This window comes from Anser brachyrhynchus (genome assembly GCF_964034855.1).
Source record: "Anser brachyrhynchus genome assembly, chromosome: 7".
Lineage (NCBI taxonomy): Eukaryota > Metazoa > Chordata > Aves > Anseriformes > Anatidae > Anser > Anser brachyrhynchus.
In genome coordinates this window covers 25,805,139-25,822,044 of record NC_137701.1, presented here as the reverse complement: position 1 = coordinate 25,822,044, position 16,906 = coordinate 25,805,139, and the positions used below count along the sequence as shown (strand labels likewise).

General features: G+C 40.1%; 1 protein-coding gene and 1 long non-coding RNA gene across 29 annotated transcripts in view; both read left to right on the top strand.

Moving 5' to 3' along the window:
* KALRN (kalirin RhoGEF kinase) overlaps positions 1 to 16,906 on the top strand; it is a 502,773-nt gene that overhangs the window by 363,521 nt on the left and 122,346 nt on the right. For all 28 annotated transcript variants that reach the window (XR_013953438.1, XR_013953439.1, XR_013953440.1 and 25 more), the window contains 5 exons: positions 727 to 838; positions 2,087 to 2,277; positions 2,688 to 2,789; positions 3,463 to 3,605; positions 4,946 to 5,048. Coding sequence is in view for 25 of the 28 variants with exons in the window: in XM_080599249.1 (XP_080455375.1) it covers positions 727 to 838; positions 2,087 to 2,277; positions 2,688 to 2,789; positions 3,463 to 3,605; positions 4,946 to 5,048 (651 nt within the window). In the remaining 3 variants the exon portion in view is untranslated. The remainder of the gene's footprint in view (positions 1 to 726; positions 839 to 2,086; positions 2,278 to 2,687; positions 2,790 to 3,462; positions 3,606 to 4,945; positions 5,049 to 16,906) is intronic.
* Positions 7,526 to 16,175, top strand: LOC308197929. Its single transcript, XR_013953442.1, has 2 exons — positions 7,526 to 10,039; positions 11,238 to 16,175. It is a non-coding gene; the product is annotated as an uncharacterized lncRNA (long non-coding RNA).

The window sequence follows — 16,906 nt, the reverse complement described above, 5'->3', positions numbered from 1 at the left end:
TAACAAGCTGCTGTTCAGTTCTAAACTAGAAAAGCAAAGAAAAAATATCTTTGGGATAATGGAAGAGACAGATTCTGACCTTGACAAGCTAGGACCATAGATGATACTTGCATCTCTTTAGATGCATGCTTCCTGTGTATGTACAAATGGAGTGGTGCACCATACTACCAAGGCACTTACTGGGTATAATCAGTGTTTCAACAAATCTGTGCTTCATACCAGTTTGCTGAAACAACAGGCTTGCCACAGTCTTGTGAGTGCTGTGGGACAGCAAGCCTGCACTGCGCAAACCAGAGCTACTGGGATGGCTAAAACAGCCCTTCAGTCGTCACCCTTTGGGTTCCTTCTCGGGTGACTTCCTAGAAGGGACCTGCCTGCCCTGGGCAGAGCGTCCTGCCAGCCCTGCCTGCACTGTGCCACAGACATGCTGCTGGAGCAGTCTGGGGTCCTGCTCCCCAGCTAGTGTAGCTGGAACATGGGCATAAAACCTCAGAAACCCTCTGAGTGCAGTCTCGTTCAATAACACCTTGACTTGTCTTGATTTATAGTCCTTCCCATATGATACCCCCTATTTGTGAGCATCCACAGTGAGTTTTGATGCAGTTCAGCTTTTTCCTGTCACTGTTAGTGACACGGTTCCAACTTTGCACTCTACATACCAAGAAACATTGAGATAGAGACAGCATGATCAGAGTTTGCTTACAGGTATTCTGCATTGCTTCTTAGGAACTGCTAACCTGCTGTGAGGAAGGCAAAGGGGAGCTCAAAGATGGTCTGGAAGTGATGCTCAGTGTCCCCAAGAAGGCCAACGATGCAATGCACGTCAGCATGCTGGAAGGTACAGGTGGATGGGTGGATGGGGAAAGGACTTGGGCGTGAATTGAGCCTTCTTACAACTTGTTTAGAAGGTTAACACAGGTTAGCTATAGCAGTACTGTTGACTGGCCATCACTTTCAGGAAATTCCTAGCTCCTTCTGAAATTTCACCAAAAGTCTTGGAGACTGGCTAGGAAGCTTTGGAATTTTGTTTATATTTGTGTATAAAATATTTACATATGTAGTATATGTATATGTTACGTATACATGTATTTATATATGGATATATACATCTGCATGTATATGTAGACATATACAATATATATATTTGTTGAAGAGTTTCCTACTTACTGAAACAAAAATACCTTCTGAAACAGTATCAGTTGAGCTGCTGACAGCTGTAATGATTATTGGATGAAAACATTTCTAACATCTAAAACTCTCAACATTTCAAAAGAAAAAGTTCTGGTTTTCTGAGTCAAAACAGTTTGTGGTTCAAAATATTAGTATAATCAGCCCAAAGGAAAAGAAGTATCACAAAAAAAAGTATTTCAAATTTATAGAAAATGTTTTCTCTGGAGAGAAGTGTGACCCATGGGCTGCTGAGATAGCAGCGGGAAGGGCACCTTGTACCCAGCCCACACCTGAGAACTGTCCCCAGGACTCCCTTTTCCATCAGGCCTCCAGGTTATGTGGAAGGCATCCTGCAATCCTCAGATATGAAGGTTTTTGACATGCGGCTTGGAAGCTCAGGAACTACTCCTGGAAAGCATGTTTCAGACAACCTACTGATTTGCTCTTATACATGTAGCTCCCCCAGCACACTGCTGTGGGCTCAGACGGGCCCTTGGAGGTTGGGTTAGCATGCTTGAGGGTATCATGTTATGACAGGGTGCTTCTAGCCACAGCATCTTAGATTCCTCTGAAGTTGTGGTGACATGCATAAGATTCCTTGTGTTGCAGTTCTGTGTACAGTAACCACCACCGAAAGCTTTATAATATTTATCTTTAAGTAATTACTACTATTCTTAGCAGAAGTCTCATTTAGCACATATGGCATATTTGGCTCTGGTGAAATAATTATGATTTGGCAGTAGACAAAAAAAAATATATTTTCACCAGGGCAGTAAATGCCCAGTAATGTCCTTTCAGAATACGCATAAAAACAAGAAAGACTCTTTTATTCCAAATCCTCCTAGCTCTGTTGCTTCTGGGCATTACTGCCCCCAAGAACAAGTACTAGCCAATGTGTTTTGTATGCTCTATTTAGGGTTTGATGAGAACCTGGACGTCCAGGGAGAGCTGATCCTTCAGGATTCCTTCCAAGTGTGGGATCCCAAGTCTTTAATTCGGAAAGGCCGTGAGAGGCATTTGTTTCTCTTTGAAATCTCTTTGGTGTTTAGCAAGGAGATCAAAGATTCTTCAGGACACACAAAATATGTTTACAAGAACAAGCTACTGGTAGGTGTGGCTGCAAAGAAATATTCTGGGTGTTGCATTTCTTGTAGGTGGAAGTAGAGTTTGGGGGATGGCTTGTACTTCCCTGTCTTGGGTTGGGGATGCTCATGCCACCTGGAGGGGCTGGCTCTGGGCCCTGTGGGAAGCCAAACTCACAGTGAGTCTGGGGAGGTTTAAGAGAGTGAGATGTGATGGGTGGGTGGGAAGTGCATGGAGGATCACTTAAACTATTCACACTTTCTTGCCATACCCTGATGGTTTTCTGTCTTTTATCTGTGTGTAGCAAAGCAGAGACAAGATCTCATTCCCGTATCCATCCCTGCCTCCCCTGATTCTCCCTACAAATGTAAAGTTTTCTGGACTCATGAGGCTTCATTTATATGAAATCTCTTACCGTCTTTCCTCCACGCTAGACCTCAGAACTGGGAGTGACTGAACATGTGGAAGGAGATCCCTGTAAATTTGCTTTGTGGTCTGGACGAACACCATCCTCAGACAATAAAACAGTGCTGAAAGTAAGTCTTTTTTGTTTCCTTTGCCTTTAGAGCTGCTAGTTGAGGCCTCGAGAGCCCTAAATGGAAGGTCAGTTTCTTCCATCCTCATACTCACATGGCTTCCATATCTGTCGGTGGGGTCATGCCTGCGTCAGGAGCAATTCAGATCCAAGGCCACAGTCTGAGTCAAGCCTTGCTGAAATTGAATCTCTTGCAATCTTGACTGAGCAGCTACACACTAACACAGGACACATCTCGGGGTGTTTTCTGGGAGGTGTAATTCCCTTAGTCCTATGCCACTGGGTTTGTTGACAGTCAACATTTTCCTCAGCTCTCCAGAGCTGACAGCCATTTCTGTCAAGTGATTTTCAAATGAAGATTTTTTTTGGTAGTTATTTAGTCTGAGGAAATCCCGCTGTGCACTGATAACCTATTTCCTCTCCACAGAGCATGCTGTATTGCTAGCATTAACTAAATTTATCCAGAGCTTAGCTGCTTTGTTGTTGCTTGCCAAATAGCTCTAGTAAAATACCCTCAGTTGGGATTACCAGGTATCCAGCAGCTAGAACAATACATCAGAGAGGAGAAGCAGTTAATCATGCATTTTTATCAGCCAACCACGATTCTTCTACATAGAAGGTGATATGCTGGGAATGTGATAGAGTGTCTGTCTTTCTGCCTTGTGGAACTTCAGGCGTCCAGTATTGAAACAAAACAAGAATGGATCAAAAACATCCGGGAAGTCATTCAAGAAAGGATTATCCATCTGAAAGGAGCTCTGAAAGAGCCAATTCAGCTCCCCAAGACACCAGCAAAGCAGCGAAACAACAGTAGAAGGTAACCTCAGTCATTCCATTCAACATGAAATCATTAGAGGTTTGTCAGCCAACAGCAGTGTAGTGTCTGTGGACTCTTTACTGGATTCACTTGCTTTTCTTACCATAGTTGAAAGCAGTTTTCATCATCTTTGCATTTTACATTGTTTTGGCAAAAGTAGCTTTCCTATTATATTCATACAAAGGTCTTTAATTTTAGTACTCTGAAGTATTGGTGAAAAATGAACAGTAAAAATTCTTCAGAATCCAAGGTTATGTTTCTGTCCCAAATGAGAAATGACATATTTAATTGAGTATTAACAGATTTTAATTTTTTTTCCTGTTTGGCATTTTGAATCGTTTGACAATGAAAGTCATAGCTGGTCATGACAATATATTACTAGAATGAAGAAACTGTGTTTCATCATCAAATACAAATTCATTTCATCCTAGAAAATAATATTACATTTTTTTGGTCAAACTCTTTCAATCCTGGATTAAATAGAAATTATATAAAATTGATTATTCTTTTGTTGTCAGGCTGACATTCCCAAAAGCCACTTGTAGTTTGAGCATCTCCCCTTCCTCATCAAATATTATCATGTATCCAATCTCATAATGCAGGCTGTTTTATAGAGGTATCCAAAGAGTGAGTAACCCAGGTCATCTAGGAGCAAGGCAGAGATCCAGAGCTTTCTTCCTGGGGACATGTGCCAGTCTAAGAGCTTTCTAGTGCAGTGTTGTTGTTTATGTTATATTTTATTGTATTTTGTATTATTAAAATGTTTATTTTGAAAGACCGATAAAAATTTAGGAGAACTGCAAAAGGGAGAAAATACCCTCTGCTGGCAGATTCATAGAGGTAGTCTCAGAGAGCTCTACACTGTCATTATTCATATTTGTTTGGATATCATCTTTATGGCTTAATATTAAATTCCTGAAAGTGTGGTTCCTGTGAGACAACAGAAATGTCCTTTCCTTCTGTGCCACATATAGCCAGGGCTGAATGGTTTTGCTTAAGGCAGAAATCTAATTTAAGGAAAATTTCTGCCTGACACCCTCATTACAGAGCTATTTCTGAACACCAGAGTCTTCTGTGCTGTAAATACGCAGGCAACAGCCATCCTGTTTCCAGCAACAAACGTGGTGATTATGTGCTAATCCCAACCCGATGGCTGAGGGTGACATCATTTTAAATTGCAAGCTACACAACAACATAGGCTGTATCAGTGAGGTAATTTTAGTGCAAAGCCAGCCCTGGCATGCTGATTCGGCACTTCTCAAATCCACCTATAAAGTTGTGCACATTCCAAGGTGGTGCGTTAAGTAAGCATGGTTGTTTCCCTCTTATGTCTTTTGCAGAGATGGAGTAGATGACGCAGACAGCCAAGGAGATGGCAGCAGTCAACCAGACACCATTTCCATTGCATCCAGGACATCACAGAATACAGTGGATAGTGATAAGGTAGGACTGAAATGTGAAAACATGCTGCAGCTAGTTGTCCCCAGAAAAAATGTAAGTGAAAAGCAGAATAGAAAAGACATAACATTGCAGCCTGTCTTCTACTGAGTCAAAACTTGTATTCCCTTTTGCTAGGCTATTAAATCTAGTCTGTTTTTGGATGCTCATCAGTACTGCTGTTTTACATGGTAACATCTTTTGCTGCAGCTTCTTTGTGGTTAGTACACAGAGTTAGAATTGGCTCTGAAGAAACAGCCCAGAGCAACCTTTTCTTTCCCTGCTAAAACTTGCCTTTTGGGAGCCAGCTTCTGAATCAGCAAACAGTTGGTTGCGTTCCACATTTACCCTTTGAGCTAAAATCACTAGTTTGTTGGAGGGAATGCAGGTGCTTACACACCAATTAATAGAGCAAAACTGGGATCCTGGCTGGTATCTTGAGAGCCTGGGAGACCTACCCTTTCCAGAGACTGTGATTCTGGACCGTACGCCTCGTGGACATATGGTGGAGCATATGGATGGCCCCAAGACATGCTACGTTCTGTTGGATTGCTGCATGCTGTCGGCACGTATGTACTCGATGGTTTGTTTGTCAGACAATCTGAGTCCAGATTCTCAGCTCCACGAGGATGCCTGACTTGAATTTGTCACCCTGATACCTCCAACTGCTGTCTTCAGCAGTTGGTGGTAGGAGTAAATGGGCTGTTAGTGAGAATTTACTTCAGCTAAGGTGATGAGGTTTGTCATATCCAACAAGAGAATATCCATATTCTCTTCGTGTGTTGTTTTGAAATGGTTTAGCTTGCAAAGGGATGAATTCTGCAGAATCATTCTGAATTTATCTCTGTGTCAGGGCTCTAATTATGTTGCTCTTTACACAGAGTAGAAAGGCATCTTCATAAACTCAGAATTCATGTTTACGGTCATAAAGTTCACAAATGCAGTGTAGTGCAGAGCGTATTTTGAAAGTTGGACTCAGAAATAGGAATTAATTGAGTTAATTGCAAATTACTTTTGGAAGACCACATGTTATATTTATCTCAAAAGCATGTTCCCATGTTGTTGCTTTTGTTTTTTTAACTAATAATGTGCCTTAGAAAAGTATTACTCCAAAGACCACTGTCATGTATGCAAATACTTTGCCTGATGTGGAAGAATTACTTTCTTATGTCTTTAATCCATGTGGAATCACCCTGCTTTTCCATGTTTTTCCCATTTATCATTCCTGACAAAGACCCTAGCTCAGTAGAGTACTTGAGCTCATGCTTAATTTTAGTCATTCATATAAGTTTTGCTGGTTTGCCCCGAGCCCATTGACTCAGTTGCATGAATTAGGGCAGACAGGCAAGCTCTGGGTAAGATGTAAGACACCCCACACTATGTGCTGTAGCTGCATACAAGATCTATAGTGCCAGCAGCACCAGAGATGTTGGGCTGTGCCTTGAATGACAGCGCATCATTGCAACAGCTGGTTTAAGGATACAAGCCTGGAAAGAGTTGTAGGAATTTCTGCCTACAGATCTTGTCTGAACTGAAAGGTAAATGTATATGGGATAAATTGAGCACCAAATCACATAGGCAAAAATTTGTTACCACTGGGGCCGGGCTAAATCAGTTCTAGGGTTGGGTCACGTTACTTTTTAAAAGTGGATAGGTTCACTTGCTGATTTAAAGCTATTTGTGGTCATGCAGCTGTATATATACATTTACGGAATAGAAACAAATTCCAGTTTACTGTTAAAGCTTAAATATACATGTATGTGCTTTGCTGAGTCTGAGCCACTGGTGTAGCATCCATCCTGAGATAGAGGCAATTCCTGCTAAAGCACTTTCCTTTTTGTCACTGATGCTAGTGCCAGCGAACTGTGGAGAATTTAGCCCCAGAAGTGCTCCGTTTCCATGTCTTTGCTGCAAGGAAAGTGAACTCCCCACATAGCTTTATGGTTCTCTCATCTTTTTCTACACAGTGTTACCCCAGTTAATGACATCTGGAGCTGAGTTGTCTTACTTCCCATTGCAGGCCCACCTGTGTTCAGTCTCAGCACAGGTGCAGGCTTTTCCACTGCTTACTGTGCAAGGCCCTGAGCACAGACTGGCATCTGCTAAGAGGGAACTCTGTGTTAGCAGATCCCAAAGCCGGGCAAGGAGCACAGAACTCCTAGTGGTGACATTTCACAGAACTGGAATGATTCGCTGTCATTCCAGGTTATTTAACTCTCCAACTTTGAAAAGGGATTTCTTCCTCCAGTGTGTAATTGAGTTTATCTTCTAGGGTGGTCTGACAATCTTGTTGGGAAGATTTACCTTCTCACATAGACTGGTACTGAGATACCAGTGCTGGAAGACTGCGTCATTTTGTGCTTGCTAGCTCAGGTTTCTTGACAGAGTTGACATGGTAAATGCTGTAACGTGCTGTAATTAACCTGTGTGGTACCGATAACAGCACCAATAGGTAAAGTGTTCAGCGGATGGCAGTTTGTTCAGAGCAGGCTCATTTACAAGCACATGCAAGAGCTTTGTAGTGTTAGTAGTGTGCCAGGTTGGGAACAGATTAATCATGTGCTGGGAACATCTATGTGTTAATTCAGTGCCAGAAACAACTCTGAAGCAACATTTAAGAATCAACATTACCTGAATATAACATCTGAAGGCAAAAGAATGCAAAGCTTTAGTTGACATGCTTTGTCCCTTTCCTAAATTTTGCTTTTATGCCCAAGGATTACCTAAAGCATGAGCTGAATTTTCAGAGAAGAGAATGCCAAAAAAACATTTTAGACAGGAAAAAAAAAAAAGTCTCAGAGACTCCCAAGTTGAAGTAGCGTTTTGGCTTAATAACACTCCTTGTGCCTCAAGTCACATGTATTTCTTTCAAATTATTTGTAAGCCAACTTCTCCGGGGTTGTGAGTAGTGCTTTCTGTCTCGTGTCTCATCAAGGCGCGGCCCTAGAGCAAAGCTTTACCTTTGCATTTCAAACTCAAGAAAGGCAGAAGATTTTTTGTTGTTAAGTGGGCATGAGATAACACTACTGTAAATTCAGAAAGGATTTTGCTTTCTCTGAAGACAGCTGAACCTGGCTGCAACATTTACCAGGGGGATCGTTTGGTGTATAGAGTATACTTGACTGGGGGCCAGAAGTGCTGAGTCCTATTTCTACAGAGCAAAATCTGTCATGCATATGGTGGATGCCATCACAAATTACATCTCAGGGTGCACTGCACTTACCTTTTTTTTTTTTTTTTTTTTCTGTTTGGATTAAGAATTTAATCCAAAGGCGGGTGGGAATTCTTCCAAACATTGTGTTTGTACAACACCCAACACAGGATACAGACCAGAATTCAGACCAGTTTTTTATGTTGAAGGTAATTCACAGCAATATTTACGGTGGCAGGCTCCTCTTTGAAATTATTCTTAGTTATACGCCTAGCTCCAAAACTGTTACCAAATCTTTAAATGTTCAGGTTTTCCTGGCTGCAGGCAGGGGTCAGGCGATTATATGAGAGTCTTCAGATTAAAAAAAAATAAATAAAAAAATCCAAGTCTTTTAAAAAAAAAAAAAAGGAGAGAGAGAGATTACTCCTTTCTTTTAAATGAAATGCATGTTTAAGTAGCTTCTTAAATCTGGATCTTAGTCCTTAATATCTTTAATTTTCTTGGATTTTTATCTCACAAAAATATATAAAGCTATTATCCCTGGGCTCAGATGTTTCATTTTCATTAAATATTGTGTAGCAGAACCACAGACTACAAGTCAGATCTGTAGGTCTGCACCTTTTTAAAAGGAAAAAAAAAAAAGAGAGAACGTATAAAATATTATGATTTTTTTCTATGTGCAATCTGTAACCTAAAATATTTAATAGACTGAAAAAAAAGAATGATTGGGATTGTCATTTGGGAAAGTATTATGTAGAGGGAAAAAGTGGGTTCATTAGCTGGTCTCACAGAATCAATAGATAACGAACACTATTACACTAAGTGTTATTCCTGTTGGGCATCCATGTTAGGTCCTAGGTAACCTACTATGCAAAATTTCTTCATCTTCTTCCAAAAGGCAGACTAGACAGCTTTTGTTCTGTACAGTAAGCCCTCTTCAACACGCTATCTGAAAACCATTTCTTCGTGAGAAATCCTTGCCCTATTCAGTTCACAACAGACAGGATTTCAGTCTTTATATTTGGATTCAAAGCAGTGGGGAATTGCATTAAAAATGCGAGCGTGAAGGGCATTCTCATTTGTTAAGCCCATTGATCTATTGGCTTGTAAAACAGCTGTTTCTGGTGATACTGCTCCCATCTTCTAATAGCCTCTTTTTGTTGGCTTTTGCAAAATGCTGAGGAGAACAGCTCTTGTTTCCTCCTGTTGTTTTTGGATATGGAAAAAAGCACTGAAATGTGAACTGAGAACTTTTTGCTCTTTAAAAATAAATATACATGATATACTTTTATCTCTTCCATTAGATACTGGACTTAGCTCATCTTAGATTCATCATCAGAAGTCATGAGACTGAGATCTTGACCTCTTCTGCCTTGGTGGTAGAGGTAATTAGTCTAAGAGGGGAGCTTTTAGAACTAAGGCTTGTTGGAAGAAGTCACCCGGGGTGGATTCTTTTTTCTTTAAAGGCTTCAAGTCAAGACAAAATAGTTTTCTCTCTGCAATATTGTCACTCAAGGAAAAAATAGGATTTGATGCAGGAAGTACTACTTCAGATTCTTTGTTACAAAGGAAACTAGGGCACCAAGTATTTGGGCTCCCTTCTGTCCTTAAAATCCATCATTTCTAAGGGTCTCAGTGCTTGCCAGGAGTAGAGGTAATTACTCAGGTGTAATTCTCAGTTCCTTGGAAGTTTCATTTCCAAGTAATACAGGAATGAGGGGAGCCTTGATCCCCCACTCTCTTCCTTGATGCTACTGATCATTTGGAGCTTGAGCTCTGTAGAGTCGTGCACCAACGTGCTGCATGCTTTCCTAAATAGGTATACTTCCTGGGACTGTTGCCTAGTGTTAATGCGTTCTGATTAAAAAGTAGATTAAAAAAATAATGAACAGAAATGCCCAGACATTCAATAGTAAAGGAAACCTCTTCTGTAATGTACCTCACAAGGAGAATATAGGGGAAATCACTATGTTTATTAGATGCCACCTTCAACATACGCAGTAAAAAGTGGTTGATAATTGCTTCCCAGCATAAATTAATCTGGAAATTAAGTATTGAAGGTGCCTAAAACCAAACTGAAAAACCAAAGATCCCACTCTATCCAGGGATCTTGTAAAGAAGTGAAGTATGGTAAGGTGAGCAGGAAGTTTATCAATACTTAAATTAACAGATTAAATTATGCTGTTTAATCTCAAATAAATAAAAACACTTGCTACAAAATACTGAAACAACAGTAATCCTTTTATGAAAATCCCCTTGAAATAAGAACATCAACGTAAGGAAAAAAAAAACATTTTAAAACACTGATGCCTATATATAACATTATTTTTTCAAACAGAGAAAGTCTAGATGTGGAATAAAAATGAGGGAGATTCACATTTTCAGAGAGGGAATTTAACAGGGAAATTAAAACAATACCATAAGGCAAATGCAGGCATTAATTAATTCTGCTAACAAGAGCACTCTCACTAGGACTGAGCTGACAATTTAGTTTTTGCTTAGTTCCTCAGCAAGGGAACCAATATAACAAGCAAATTTAAAAACTACACAGCAGATCTCTGTTTTTCTTCAACAGTATTCAAGTTTTCTACAGCTTTCAGTTATTGAGTTTACTTTCCTGAAGCATTTTTTTTTTTCTTTGAATCCCCTGGTACTGTTTTTTTTTTTTTTTAAATCATCTCTAAGCTCTTACAAAACAGGTACACAGCTAGCGATCCAAGTTCTCTATCCCTCTGGCATTGTTGTGGCACAGTATGTGCATCCCATGATCCAAGGTCAGCTTTGTCCTTCTCTGCCAGCCAGTTCCGTACCGAGTCAGAGCAGGTTTGTGGGCAAGAGGCACCTTTCTGCAGCAGCATGGGAGGAATCACAAGGGACAAGAACTGCTGACCCTCGATAGTGCTTGTATCAAAGGTATCACTACAGGCTGGAGTCTTTACAGACCTAGAGCAGTGGGACTGAAGTGAATACAAATCACCTTTCAGTGGCAAGCCACTCTGTCGGTCATTAACGGCTGCAGGCTACAGCTGATGGGAAGGGAGTAGGAAGGCATGATGGAAATTCTGGCTACAACAGAGCTAAGGGACAGCATGATCATGGGAACAGGGAGTGGGGAGGTAAAAGCAGGTTGCTGTTAACTACAGCACTTGGAGTATTTCTTTAGAAATCTTCCTGTTTTCCAGAGCCCTGTGAAAGATGTTACATACAGAGCTGTCTGACAGGTGGGACTGGGCATTGGCTTGAAGAGATTTCTTCCTGTAACCTATATATCTTACTCACAGTAAATTAGGTTAGATTTAGCAACGGAGAGTTTCTAACAGGGAAAGGAAGTGATCGATTTGGTCTCATTTAGCTAAGTGTTGTTGTGGTTATTCTGCACTGATCCTGTCCAGGCAAGTGACATTCCCAAATTCAGTAGTGCATTGTCTGGAGTGCTGCTCCCTTACAGTGGCTGATGAATTGTGGTACCACAAGTAAAATTAAATTTATGTAATAGAAAATGACCTCTGACTGTTTAGTGAATTTTTCCCGTAAAGTTATGATGGAAAAAAGAGTGAATTATAACCCCAGAGGATAGATTTCTATTGCTTTGACACTGCCCAGCGTTGCTGCCATTATCACACTGAGTTCTTAGTGCCCTCACCTGTGGAACAGGGAGAACATGATAGCTAGCAAAGGCAATCCTGAGATAAAATATTTTGGCACTTTAATTAGCCTTACTGAGTGCTCACTAGCTATAGGTTGTTAACTCTTTTCAAGATACTGTCATGTGGTAGCAAAATGTTTATCTTATCAAGGAAATAAATTGTTCCGCCAGGAGCTGGCATCTCCCCAGTGGTCGTTTCTTCAGATTTCTTTAGGCTTTGGGAGGCTGCATCTGAATTCATGCTCTACAGGACCAGGCCTAAGCTCTGCTTTGGTATAACTTAATCTCTGGTTTGGAGACTTGAATGGCAGATCTCACGTTACCTTTTTGTCTGTATACTAATCACTGTGACTTGCAGTTTTGTAGGAATTTACCTGCCTGTCATCTACAAGTGGAGTCAGTTGACAGCCCTTTATTCGGATGTGCAATGTATGTAGCACACAATCTGCAGCTCCCTCAACACTTGTATCACTACTGGCAATGCCTTCAGCACAAACCTCCCAGGGAAAATCTGGGGGCCCTGGCCTTCTGGTTTCTCTGAGAACTTTGAAAACATCTCAAAACAAGGGAAAAAGTAATTCTTACCAACCTTGGTTTTCATCCAGGTTTAATCCTGGCATGAACTATGTGTTATCTGTTTTTTCCATCACCCATTTCTAAATGTAACAAGTGGGTGATCAAGAGGTTTACCTCTGAGAAGTGACCTGTCCAAGTGTTGCTGAGGGTAGGGATATTTGCTTTCTGTCGTTGCCAGCAAGTATTTTTGGAGCTGTGGGTGGAGAGATCACTAAAGGCAGGCTGTCTGGTTTCAAAGAGTTTTCTTAGAAAAGATGTACATATTCTTTTGAAAAACAAAGCAAAACATGAACAGCTCCTTTTAAAACATGACACTTGTTGCAAGCTTGTGGGAACTTCATAGTAATTGTCCAGGGAACCTTATCTAAAGTCCAGACCATGCAGTTGAGCCACATCTATTTCTTTGTGTACTGAGTGGCTTTACAACTTCCCCCACAGCCAAAAAAGAGATGATGACAGTAGATGAATTCCAGCAAAGACCCCATTTTTTAATCCAATAGTTGAATTTTAGCAAAGAAATTTCCCAGAGATTTTAGTGTTTCACCAAGCTTTGCTTCATCACTGTGAAAATATAGCAAAGCCAAAACAAAGAATAAGGCACAAGCTTTGCAAAGGGTTCCTTCTTTCTCCCCTCAGACGACATTTCATGTGAAATGAATAGCATCAGATTTTTAGTTATAATATATTTAAAAAGTTGTAATCCCAATGCAGTTGTTTCTAATGCACTCTGAAAGACAAAAAACTGCTGCCTATGGAGAGCTCGCTGACTCAGGAGCAGCCTGTAGTTTCATTGCATGGATTCAAATGAATGAATATCAGGAAACTTGGAACATCTGTAGTGTATAGAATACAGGAATAGAAATGTTATTGCTCAATGGCTGATATTCCCAGGGAATAATGTCATAAAAGGCATGCATGAAATTTGCCATGCATTTTAAATATCTTAGCTGGGATTTCTGAAATTGTTGTTGAATTTTCATGGGACTTCTGCTCTAAAAATGCTGTGTCCCCAGGGGAAGGCTATTCCTGTGGTGGTGTATGAACAGTAACTGCTCTGCACTCACAGGTTTATTTCCTTCAGTGCAGAAGCAGCAGATATTTTTTTACACCTCTCTCTCTCTCTCTCTCTCTCTTTTTATTTGCAACTATAAATAGTGGCAGATATAAATCCAGATTCAGTTGGATGATTAGATGATGAGATCCAACTGAAAGTCCCTGAAAGAGCAGTCCTATGGAAAGAGATTTTTCAAAGATTTTTTGACAACATTTTCTTCTATGCATAACTGGCAGTTGTGCCCAGGACAAATAAAGTACTCTCTATTTCTTTTATAAAGTACATTCTTTTGTAAATCTTCATCTAGTTGCTGTCCCCTTCATAAAGAAAATTTGTTACTGATTTTTATAGATTTTTTTTTCTTTTTAGGAAGCAAGGATCAGCATTTAGTCTGCTTTCTGTCTTTTCCTTAAACCATTTCAATCTAATGCATCTTCTGGTAGATAATAAGTTAATCACATTGCAAAATGAAACTCAAGTCACTCAGATAAAACAAGTGTATGGGACTCCCTCAGGCTGAATCTCTCCTGAGAACAACGCAGGTATGAATGCCAAGGGTCAACACATACATGCAAGGGTATTAAGTGTAATTTCCGTGGCTGCCCACTTGACATCTCCGTTCCATTCCTTCAAGCAGCATGAAAATCAGATTCCACACTAACGTGCTGATGAACACATTCCCCTTACAGGCACAAGGCACACAGCTAAAGGTCATCCTAGTGGATAAATGGAGTGTTCCAAATTCACTGCAAATGTGGTATCTCGCAATCACAAGGCATTTCTGAAGAACATGTGATTCTGCTTAGCTAGGATGGCTGTAATTTTAAAGTGCACAGGAATAAGGTGCAGAAAGCTGCCCTCATAAAGGTGGTTGAAAGGCTTAGCTGTGGTGTACACTATGGAGTTAAATGACAGGAAATAAATCATACTCCATATTAACAAATCTTTATTACCAAACTGAACATAAAAAAATGTTTTGATGCCTGCTGAGAAGAAAGAGGATGTTTAAGTGAGTCAGTTTGATTCAATCAAAACAAAACAAGAAGGAAGGAAATGCTGTAAAATCCCTATCTTTCTTTCAAAGATCACCAACCTGAGTTTAGAACATTTTTAAATAGAAGAATTCAAAAAAAATATTGATTTTCACAGAAGAATTAAAGGATATTCTATTTTTCAGCTCTAGAGCCAGACCAGCTGTTGTCTGACTTTTATAAATATGCTGTGATTTTCAAAGAAACAAGATGTCAAAATTTGTTGCCGTTTACGTTACATTAAAAGCTGAATTGGACTTCGGACGGTAGAGCAGTTTGAAGATCTGAACTGATCTTTGACATAGTAGGGTGCAGTTAAAATTACATGTTAATCTTAAATAGCATTCTTTTCCAGCAAGATTCTGTCTGTAGTGGACAAAAATACATTTGTGTTCTGAGGTCAAGTGGCTGAGTTGCTTTTTCTTCTAAATATATGATAATGAGAATGTAAACTGAGCTGTAAATTATTAAACGGTATTTCTTTATTATTGCTTATCAAAATTAACTTTCAGTGACCTGTAAATAATTTACTAACTCATTTCCCTTCTCCTCATGAAAGGCTGCTTTTCAGTTCTGTTCTCACACAGCACAGAATGCCAGTATCGGGCACAAGACAGGTGAGGTGATCCCGTAGGCTGCCCTGAGACTCACTTGCATTGTCACATCAAATGGGATTGCACTGGCATTTTCTGAGACTTACTGTCTATAAGGTCTGCTCACCACTTTGTGAACAAGCCTGCTCAAGATGTGAAATGGGTCCTCCAGGTTCAGCATCATGCTATTTTTGCATGGATAGAAGGGACAAAAGGACTGATTAAAAATGGATAGATGATATAGATTATATAGTCTTCCCCCAAAATGAGGTCTTACGTGGAATACAAAGCATCCATTAGAGATTTGGGGGGTGTCTCTAGCCATTCTTGGGTCAGGTCCTAGATAATATAAAGTGGCTTGGAAAGAAAGGAGCAAACAGGATTCAGAACTTATTTTAAAGGAGACTTTTTTTATTTGTTTTTACTTCTTCTCAAGTTCTACTTTCAATGTTGTCATTAAGCAAGAAGCAGTTCCTCATCTAAACCTGATCGTTCTCCTCCTGTTCTTCCAAGAACTTGAGTTCATATTTATTTGTCCTCTGCTGTTGTTTTGAGTTGTTTCTGAGGTTTCATTCTGGTGATTACAGCATGTTTGTTTCATTTGGCTGTACATTAAATATATCTCTCTTGGGGAACAGTATGCTTTTTTTTGTTGTTGGCATAGATTTTTTTTTCCTTTTAAAATTCATCATTTTTGTGTAGTTAACGCTTAATAGCTGTGGAGAGCTGGGTTTGTTCAAGGAACTTCGTTTTGGAAAGGCATAGTTCCAGCTATAAAGAGATAACAGAATAACTGTTTAGAAAGGAAGAAAAGACTGTGTGTGATCAGAAATCAGTGTTAAGAACAGATTTTTGAGCAACACTGTTAGACTTTCTTGATCAAGGACATTAGGGGACATTGGAGATCATCCAAGTTCAAAGTTAGTATTAGCAAGAGCTTTGATATTGAAAGCAAAACTGTGTGTGAAGGAGGAGGAAAAGGGGAAAGAGTTGCAAATTCTCCTTTTCTTCATAAGAGATTGTCAGGGAAAACATAGATCACAACCAGTATTTGTAAGAGCACTTTTAATTCAGGGTTGTACTGGTGTGCAGTAGCTCTTCGGAAGCTGTTCAGAAAGATTGCTGGAAAGTCCTTTAGTTCATCAAGTGTGTATTTATATTTGCTTACTGCAGCCACTACTTTTTGGATGCAGCCTAAATTATACCACTGGTATGTGATGCCAGTGTGAGCTGGTCTTGTCCAGATTCAGCTGACTCTTGGTGCACTGAATCTGTCCATTTCTGGGGATTCAGGGAAGACTGCTTGTCTCCAGAGCTGATCGGTTCCTGGAAAATTTCACAATTTACCATCTTGACATGAACTTTTCCTCTCTTTAGCTTGCTGTCTGCTGGTAAGTGTTTCTCCACCCAAACTATACATAAAACCTATATAAAACTCATTTACACATTTTTCATACTTTACAATGCCTGAATGTGGGCAAAAAGGAGCAGACAGACGATGAGTGAATTGATATTAACTCTTTGAGCAGGGCCACATCTAGCTCGGTCTTTGTATGTTGCCTGGCCAAGTGCAGCAGCGATGATCAAGCTTGAAGCATCGCCAGAACATAGTTACTGGCTGGGCTGGGAGGTGATACAGGGAAACACAGAACTGAGCAGGCAGCCTAGGGAGGTGACAACTTACAGGAGAAATGGGGAAGTTAAATATGAGGGGAGTGGAGGAAGAGATCACACCACCCAATGTATCGTTTTTTTTTTTCCCCTTACTTCCCAGTAAGGGCTTGTCTCCTCTCACCGCAAGATCAAGAAGGGA